At 31.6% G+C, this 9,720-nt stretch overlaps 2 protein-coding genes across 5 annotated transcripts in view; both read right to left on the bottom strand.

Moving 5' to 3' along the window:
* LOC132908651 (peroxisomal leader peptide-processing protease) overlaps positions 1 to 1,206 on the bottom strand; it is a 28,603-nt gene extending 27,397 nt beyond the window's left edge. Inside the window, exon 1 of the mRNA XM_060962851.1 lies at positions 1,108 to 1,206. The gene's annotated coding sequence lies outside the window, so the exon portion shown is untranslated. The remainder of the gene's footprint in view (positions 1 to 1,107) is intronic.
* Positions 713 to 9,016, bottom strand: LOC132908639 (klaroid protein-like). 4 transcript variants are annotated; one of them, XR_009658388.1, is made up of 16 exons: positions 8,791 to 9,016; positions 7,946 to 8,146; positions 7,493 to 7,858; positions 6,548 to 6,761; positions 6,005 to 6,147; positions 5,652 to 5,905; positions 5,345 to 5,530; positions 4,004 to 4,212; positions 3,837 to 3,908; positions 3,521 to 3,758; positions 3,269 to 3,397; positions 2,899 to 3,185; positions 2,738 to 2,830; positions 2,246 to 2,321; positions 1,910 to 2,153; positions 713 to 1,700 (listed from the first exon to the last, which is right to left on the bottom strand). XR_009658388.1 is itself a non-coding variant. In XM_060962813.1 (15 exons), the coding sequence occupies exons 2-15, from the start codon at positions 8,137 to 8,139 to the stop codon at positions 2,098 to 2,100; spliced, it is 2,517 nt and encodes an 838-aa protein (XP_060818796.1). In that variant the 5' UTR covers positions 8,140 to 8,146; positions 8,791 to 9,016; the 3' UTR covers positions 713 to 2,097. The 4 variants fall into 4 exon arrangements, 3 of the variants coding, with proteins under 3 accessions (XP_060818796.1, XP_060818798.1, XP_060818799.1); XM_060962813.1 differs by having other exon boundaries at positions 713 to 2,153; XM_060962815.1 differs by having other exon boundaries at positions 713 to 2,150.
* Between the last annotated feature and the right edge of the window lie 704 nt (positions 9,017 to 9,720).

Here is a 9,720-nt window from a genome sequence, read left to right as displayed (position 1 = left end):
AGTTTGCGTCTATTAAAACAAACGCTCGTACTATTTGGTTGCGAACGGAATGCTGACACTCGGTGGACGTTACATCAAATTTTCATTAATTTTTACACTTAATGAACATGAAAACCTTCCCGACCATATGAACATAAATAATTTTGTCTCGTTTTCCCTCAAATTGATAAACATGGAACTTTGAAAAGTCTGGCAATAATGAAGGGATATATCCAATATCTCCTTCTTGTGGTAGATTAATATAGTCTTATTTAAGACTTTTATTAGTTATTTTATTATGTTAAGTTATATTATATTATATTAAGTTTTATTTAAAACTTAAAGAAATGCATTTTTTTATAATTTTGGTAATGAGTTACCGCATCCATGTTATTAAATTTTAACTGAATGAACAAATATGCGATATGAAAGCGAACGCAAAACGCTTCTGTGAATTGTAAGAAAAATCGGACGCATAAATGTGGTGGCAAATGGTTGCGGCGGTGACGCTGACGCATCGTTCGTTCGTCTACACCAGGCCTAAAGTGTCACATCGTACGATACATGTCTGTGTTACTACTACATAATTAGACCCTCATTCGTTATACATAAATTTTCTCAGTGTTTCTCACTACGTATTTTGTTGACTCATGGCTACAATTATTTTTAATTATTCATGATTAATATTTCTAGGTTAGGTTAAGAGGTTGCTAAGTAATAAATACTAAGTAGATGAGCGAACTACGCTAATATTCAGTTTTATAAACAATGAGAAATAATCGATGATCTAAGAGATCCAATTACAAGCAGGAAATTTTTTGGAATAATAAAAAATCGGCGAGGCGACCGTCAGTATTTCTTCGTGTTTGTTGTAGTTTACTAATTTTAATCGTATAATCGCTGATTATAACGATTATATTATAACATTCGTTCTTTGTAAAATCGTTCGTTATAACTTACGTCTAACATCTTGGTTTGTATAACCTGGTATAATGAATAAGAACTTACGGACAAACGATTTCTTGACAATATAATAATAGTTTCAACAATTCTATTCTAGTTATTTCACTTCATAGTTGTACATATAATGCACTTCTTTTGTATATAATTATATTTATATGTACTTACGTGTCACTGTGGCTTCCGAAGTACGTATTTTTCGAACACTCTACACCTTTGTTTACTGGAAATGACATTACGTGAAAAGCCAAGTAAAGGTAATAAAAAATAACAGTAAAAAAAATACTATCGTATCGTGTTCGATAAAGTAACCTCAACGAGAGGTGAAAAATAAAAGGAGAGATAATACGTATAAAAGTAGCCTCTTTTTTTCTTGTAAATTTAGTTTATAACTTGCAAAACAGTATAATTCTTGCTATTTTATACATGTACAATGTATATGTGCATATGTACACAACACGCGCACAGTGATTGCATATGCGCTAACCAAATATATTATCAAACATGTTATACTAGATTTCTATGAAACGCATTAGTATAATCAAAATTATTGTAGAAACACTGCATACTTATGTACCTGAAGTTAGGCAGAGCTTTTTTTCTTTACAATTTGTACTGTCGTGTGAATTTTACAACTGTACGATATCAGAAACATAATGATACTGAACTTTGAGTAATATTTAAAATGCTAAGCTTTTTCGTTTTTTATTCCTACCTAATTGGTTCTTCGAAAAACAGCTTGTGTGTTTTTGTACATTTCACTGAAAACAGTTGTTACATTTGTGCTTGATGATAAAACTTGAAGGAAAAAAAAGGATAAACACTCATACAAAAAAAGAAAATGATTAAATAATCGACTTCATGTACTTACGTATATTAGCATATGTATATATATATATATATATATACATATACATATACATATATACACTTAGGCTTGTATTGTCTACGTATGATAACGGTAACTTACGTTCGCTTTATTCACTTTGCGTATGTCTCTACGCGTTAAAGAATAATTCTCTCCTTAAATCATGATGGTTATTGTTATATCGAAGAGTAATTGAAGGCACAACATGCAATGGCTCTCCCTTCCGATCTTCTTCCCTCCCAACCCTTTCTCCACTGACACTCATTACTGACTCACGCGCACTCACCGACTCATTTACTTACTCCCTTTATTGACTGATATGAATCGAATTGCAAATCCACACCTGCTACAATTACAATATTCAAAAAAATTTTGCACTTGAATTTTCAGTAAAAGAAATTTAAACTGATTTTCCGTGTACACGAAATCTGTACAAACATGTATATTCAAGTTGTCCATGGTTACTGTGTATCCTTAATTCCACATATTCATATGGTGTCTTGATTGCTGTATTCTACATTGTAAAATATCAATTATATTAGAACGAGCTTTTAAGAAAACGCAAAAAAAAAAAAAAAAAAAAAAAAAGAAAAAGAAAAATTGGATCATCCTGAAGCTTCCTTGATAAAACATAAATAAGCACCATTGTAACGAATGTATTTTGGCGATATCCATAGACTTCTGTGATATGATCTTGTTGATTTTGATTTAACAGTTCTAAATAACACTTGCGAAATTGAGCCGTGAGAATACCCGATATGCTAAATATTATTATATAACGTTGGTAAAAATACGTAACATAATAGTGTTTATTTGAATTCAGGGATAATGAATTTTCGTGATGGTATACTCTTCCAAAACGAGAAATTCAAAGCCATCTTTACTTTCAGAATGATCTAATAAAATTACTGCGTTAAAGACATAACTTACTTCAACTGGGAAGTATTGTAGACTATCATCCGAAGCTGCAAATTCGTAATCACCAAACAATACAGGTTCAGAATCATTTTCATCGACAAAACCCTGTGTATCGAAATGAGAATGTAGAATTGAGCTGTATACCCCACTTATAAAAGAGTCGACTTACTTACCCAGACATTAAACTTTTTAGGAGCACTTCTCATTTCTTCATTGGGTAAAATCGATTTCGGTGCATGTTCAACTGTAAATCCAGTAACATAAATAGAACTTCGTAACTTAATTAACAAATATCCTGGAAAGCCTTGAAATGCCCAGCAAGCACCTGGTTGTATTGGATTTCCTTGTATCACTGTACGAGGATTATTATTTTCATGATATAGTGTAAAAGCCAACAGTTTGACTACTCTAGTTTTTATATCGTATTTTTGAGTACAACGTGTACTAATGATCTGACCACCTATTAACAAAAAAAATCTAATATGTTTTATCCAGTCGGAACAATATTGGGCCGAATCGATCAATTGAATTCGACAAACTCACCGGCAGATTCTAAAGCATAATCAACGCGTCCCGTTTTATCCGCATCATATATTTTTATCGCCTCCTTGACTATTTCGCGAACGCGATCATCCGTTATAACATCATTCGCAATCCAAGATTTGTCTCGTACTGTAAAAAGAATTATCTTTCACACATTTTGCATTCACTTCCGTTGTATTTGATACATAATTATGGGAACATGAATATTTCACTCGCTTTAAACGAGTACTGCGATTATTACGTATCGAGTACCTTTAACTTTTTCTGCGTTCGACATCAAGGTACCGAAATGATCAATTAAGACCATTTCGATACGTTTTTCTAAATCTTCGCTAGTAATATGATTTGTACGTGTGCTACAACACAATTTTAACTCCGAATAAAATTCTTTCAGTTTCTTCAACTGCGATTTAATAACATCAATTTCTTGAGAATAGATATCAGCTAATTTATATTCTTTCAGTCTCTCCTCCAACAATAATATTTCATTCTGAAAGAAACAAAATACAATGTCAAGTTCAGATAATATTACATCGAAAAGTATTATGAACAAATTGTTTAAACTTACATCGTATTTTGGCCAGATATATCCTCTTTCTTTAAGCCGCTCCAGCGCTTGAGTTATATTGAAAAGGCGGTCCTGTGTATATTAAATATATGACTAGTAGCTAATCCGTTAAAAAAAACTAATAAATTTTTCATATTGTGTAATTAAATGTCAACAAAGAGCCTTACAGATTGTTTGATAGTTCTATCCTCCAAGTTGTTGATTCTACTGTGTAATTTTTCGGTGATCGATTCAAAATTATCTTCTTTTCCAAACACTTCCCCCTTTAAAAATAATTGTTTTTCACTCGCAATTAACTCCTGTCCAGTTCCAAATTCTGGCGTAATAACTTTGGTTTGACGAAACAGAGCTGAAAGATGTGGTAAACACCAGCAACCTGAAATATAAAAATATAATCTTCTTCAAGTTTTGCTAATCTTGTAACTTGATACAAATACCGAGAGAAGGATAGACGAAGGGACTCACCATTCCGATGATATCAAGATATAGAGATTACATCCATATTCCTTGTGAAGCACGAATACTCCAATTCTAAATCGCCAGTGAAGTAATCCTACTCCCTCTATCCTTCTCCCATAGTTAAATTTAATCATTTGATTTCATTGGTTACAGTTTTTTTTTGTTTTACGTTGATAGCATTACGATGTTTACGAACATCAATTTCTCCGAACGCGTTGAACTGCATATGAACGTGTTTTTACAGATACCACAGCACCGGGCATATATAAGGATAAATTTTTGGTAACTATTGTTATTTAACTCATTTATATGCATGATAAAAATATATGACTAGTAATAAATAATAATGCATAAAATATATCGAAAACATAACATGATAATACCTTTCGGTATCAAATACAATCTATTACTTTTTATTTAAAAATTACGGGAGGTCAGTTACGCATCACAAGGCAAACATACATACACACATACATAAATTTATATATGTATGTATGTATGTATATATGTATGAATATAATATAAAGTAAGTTCAACCAAATCCCACGTCACTATAAACTACAAATAAAACAAATTATATAGACGGTAAATAAAAAAATTTTGAAGAAAAGATCAAATTCTAACCAATGCTAAGGCATCTCGGGTAAAGACACGTTCACACCGGGCAGAAAATGTACTGACAAATTTTTAATCGTTTTTATATATTCAATAAATAAATCGGTTTGAAAAGACGTTAAACTGATAATATTGTTAAAGATGCGATAGGTCGTCTCAGTGACATCATAGGGAATATTGTGCAGAGAATCCAGACAGATAAAGGACTGTTTTTGCACGATGTAAGTTCCTGAAACAAAAAGAAAAAGAAACGCCAGGATAGGTTTCACCGGTCTTCCCGAAGATGCCAAGGCAAAAACTCGATCTTGTGGGTGAAAATGGCAGATAATAAAAAGGAAAGAAAAAAAAAAGAAAAATAAAAGAATATCGATATGAAGTCACGGATTTCTTAATTGACGAACCGTTTACAGTGACTTAGTGGTTATAAAATTTACCAGTAAGAAGAAACAATGGCAATAAAGCAATCCAAAACAGTATTGGGCTTTTCTGATGCATCCATCTCCTAATAGTAGATACACGACTCAACAACCATGAGTCAAAGAAAAACACCCTGACCATAAAAAGATAAATATACTGCAAAGGACTGTCAATATATTTCCAAATCTTGGACCATCTAGATTCTGAAATTACATAAAATTAATATGTGTTAATAAATTATTCATTTTACGTTACATTATAAGAAAAGATGAAGAGATTATGAGAAGATTGCATTTATAGACATGTTAAATAATTGAAAAATACCATATCTTTGATATTCGTAAGTGGCATAATATTCTCTTCTTCTAACTGGCTTGAGCTTTAGAAATTCAAGAAATTTGCTAAACCATAAAGCAATAACCAGTATAAAACTCGTAAATTGATGTGTTATTTTGCTTCTTTGGCTATAGTTATTTGAAGCTGTTTCTTCTAATTCAGTATCTGAATCAACAGCAGATGTAACTCTACATTTTCGAGAATCAATACGTTTTAATGGTAAATCAGGGTTCAATGATTGCCTAAGAAATAAACATATTGTTTTTTAAATGGTTTGATATAACTTTAAGAATGATTTTAGTACATTTACTGCACATGAGGATTTGAAACACATAACAAACCTTGATTGTGAATTCGTTGAACTAGTAGGTTCTGCATAAATTACTTCCCTGTGACAACGGTACTGTTCTATATGTGTCTTTGTATATTGAGCTTTAGACATATCCGTACTTGATACATGTGCTCCATAATATTCATTAACAAGCTATAAAAGATAGTAACGAATAAGATACAAATTATATGTATGTATGTAGGATTCCAATAAATGAATACCAATAAGTAAATAAATAAGGATATATTTGTAGTTTACTGAAATATTTTGCATTAATCCTAACAATATTATGATGCCATGATAATTCTCGTACAAGTCTGATTCATTCTTACACACATTTCATTCACTACTTACACACATTTTTCTCCTTCCTCAATCGTACTGTGAGTTACGTATATGTACAACACATTTTTATCATATACAACTAAAAATTCCAAGTCATTCTTTACTCGTTATTGATATTCTAACGTAAACATCCGTTCGGTATTTAATCATGTATTATTTGCAATTCTGCATGTATAATATAATATTGGAATCAAATTGTTGTACTTACTATAGAATCTTCTGCTTTTGTTCCTCTCTCTTTTCCGATATTTGTTCTTTCATATACATCATTCTCAGACGGAACGTGCAAAGATCGATTAGAATCCTGCGTATTTGAATGGATGGATCGCCGTGACATATTAGGCATGGCTAGTATACCTGGCGCTATTTCATAACGACACGTAGACCTTTCAGAATAGGTGTAGTCCGTTTTAGGAAATACACTAACAGACATTAATAACTAATGTAAAATGGTTTCATATAATATAATATAAAAATAAAATTAATCGTTCGTAACAGCCGCTTGGCTTTAACTTCACTTTAGGGGACATAGAATTATTGAATTTTTTTTTTGTCATTTCATATTTTTTGAGGCATAGAATCAAAAGATGCAAATCTTAATTTTAAGAATCCAATTCAAAAGTTATGCGTATGTAAAATTTAACATTCTTAGCGTATTTTACAGGTTAGTATGATGCCATATTGCTTCTATCTATCATCTGATTGGTCCGCACATATGAGCATTGAACTGAATTTCGCTTCACGGCGGTTAAAGGGTAAAGTATAACCAAACCATAGTCAAATACTCACAATTCAAAATCCCGCCACAAAATGGCCACAACTCACGTGCATTTGTGTACAGCCAGCGACTCCACTCATTGGACAAATTACGAACAGAAGCCAACATGGCGTTAAAGTAAGGTATAAAATATGCTAAAAACGCTCAACTTTACATACGGATATATTTTGAATCATTAGATTCCAAAGTTAATATTTGTATTTGTGGATCTTACGCGTTGAAAGCTATCATGATATATAAAAAAAAGGAGCCAATAAGTTTATGTCCTCCGAAGTGAAATTCGGCCAACTTATTTATACGAAATTATAACTTTCAATGAACGCGTATAAATACACAATAATATAACATCATGACCTTGATTTCACAAATACATACTTCCACCAATCACCAGCTTGCTTATAGATTTCATGCGCAGAACATGATCTATCAGACATTTCTTCTTGTTCTGTTTCCTCTGAAGAATAATCACTAGTAATAGTTCTATGTGGAAAGATGTTTTTTTGGCTTTCTCCGCTTTTATGTTCAAATGAACCTTCCTTGTTATCAGTTTGACCATTTGCAAATATCTGTTTCTTTGCCTTTTGCCGTTCAGATCGACGTTCTCCTCTTTTTATATAGACAGAAGGATTTTCAATTCGCTTATTTTTATCCCCCAATGTTGTTTCAACAGTGAGAATTTCTTTTTTTCTTTCCACTATAGCCTCTACATTTTGATCATTTGTTTTACTGCTACTACCAGATCTATAATAATGTTTAAATTATAGTTGAGATTATGCGTAAACCATGTCTAAATTTGTAGTCTCCCAGCCGTATATTTTTAATACATACAATATTCTAGGACCAGATCTTTTAGTATTTGCAACTTCTCCAGGAGTATAAGATCTCTCCTGACTTAAACTTCTTAAATGATAATGATGTTCTAAAGTTTCTGGTTCAACCATGGTACCAGTTTGCACCAAAGGAGTTCTAGAACGTGATCTACTTCCACTTCGTAATTCATAATGTCGTTGTTCATTCTCCATAGTCTTGCTAAAAATAGAAATAATCTATTTTAAGAGATTACCAAAAAAAATTATACTTAGTAGAGATAGACGCAAAGTCACAAAAACTACAATCCAACAGGGTGCACCATATATAAGCTAAAAATAGTTTCCCTCCTGCTGAAGGATCTTTAAACAGAATCCTTCTCTGCTGGCTTTTATACCAAGCATACTCCCTCTCCCTCTCTCTCTCTCTCTCTCTCTCTCATTGATTTCAGTTTGTTTTTTTTTACTGGACCTCTTCTAGCGCGACATGCTGCACATGTCACACATTGCTATATCATATGCACAATCAAAAAATATCTATTTGTTTACCTATTTTTTACTTCACTAAAAGAAACCAATATTTAATATATGAGAGACACACATAGATGATCTAGGATCTGATCTTATTTATACACGTACGTTCATACACGTATAATGTATACACGTTTGATACGTAAGAAGAATTAATCTTAATAATACTTTCGTAACACAGGCACAATGCATTTTGAAACACTTTTAGATAAATATTTGTCAAAATCATAGATATATCTGACATTAAACGTTAAGTATATACACACACATATTAATATCAAAATTTAATTTCACCACTAACTTTCTCGAAAATCTTTCTATTTATAGAGAACTCACCGAAAATATATAAAAGAGATACGCGATTCTTCCTAAGTGATTCGATATGTCGTGCATTCAAGAAGATAAAAAAATATTCGCTTTATAATGTAAGTTATGCAAGATGATGATTTTCGTGGTAACTTTGAAATATCTGTCAACATTTATGTTCCTTCAAGATCTAACACGAACTTGCAAGTTGCAACGCGTAGAAAACGACGAATAGCCGTACCTATGTGCGCGCGCATCTTTCGATGATTCATTCTACACTCTCCCTAGTTTAATATACCTCAAAAAGCTACTAAAAAGAATTGAATTATGGTTGTTGATTTAAAATATATCGATAAGCTGTATGTAATCGTTATTAACAATGGTTATCATTATATATTGAAGATATGGACACAAACAACATAATGTACCTAAACTCGAATAATAAAAGTACTTTTCTATATTAAAAATAGCAAATAGCTGTTCACGAAAGTTAAAGTTTCGTGAGTAACAAGGCAGGAAAGAAAACAAAAGTTTAATTAAACCAATCGTCCGATTAATAACTTCAAAAATGAAGACTTATTTATGCAGTCAGAACATATCAAAATGGTAAAGGAACTAATCAGAATAATCTCAAACAATCTTTATTCATCCGTGAAATATATATCTGTATGTGAAGGTAAACAAATATTGTACAGATATAGAATTCTATATTTTATTTACGATTATAAAATACCTTATTCTCTCTATACCTTAGTTGCAATTTCATAAATAGACGTTTATATCAAAGATTTACTAATTATCAATGTTAAATGCATTGAATCATAGATCTATGTTATACCTTGTCTGTGAATTTACTTATGAGAGAAAAGTAACGGATGAAATGTATTACAGACGAAGTGCATAGATAGATTTCGTATTCCACAAGAAATTAACTGGGACCTATGAATAAGAATCTATGCT

This window comes from Bombus pascuorum, chromosome 7, assembly GCF_905332965.1.
Source record: "Bombus pascuorum chromosome 7, iyBomPasc1.1, whole genome shotgun sequence".
In the NCBI taxonomy this organism is placed as follows: domain Eukaryota; kingdom Metazoa; phylum Arthropoda; class Insecta; order Hymenoptera; family Apidae; genus Bombus; species Bombus pascuorum.
This window is presented reverse-complemented; position numbering and strand designations above follow the sequence as displayed.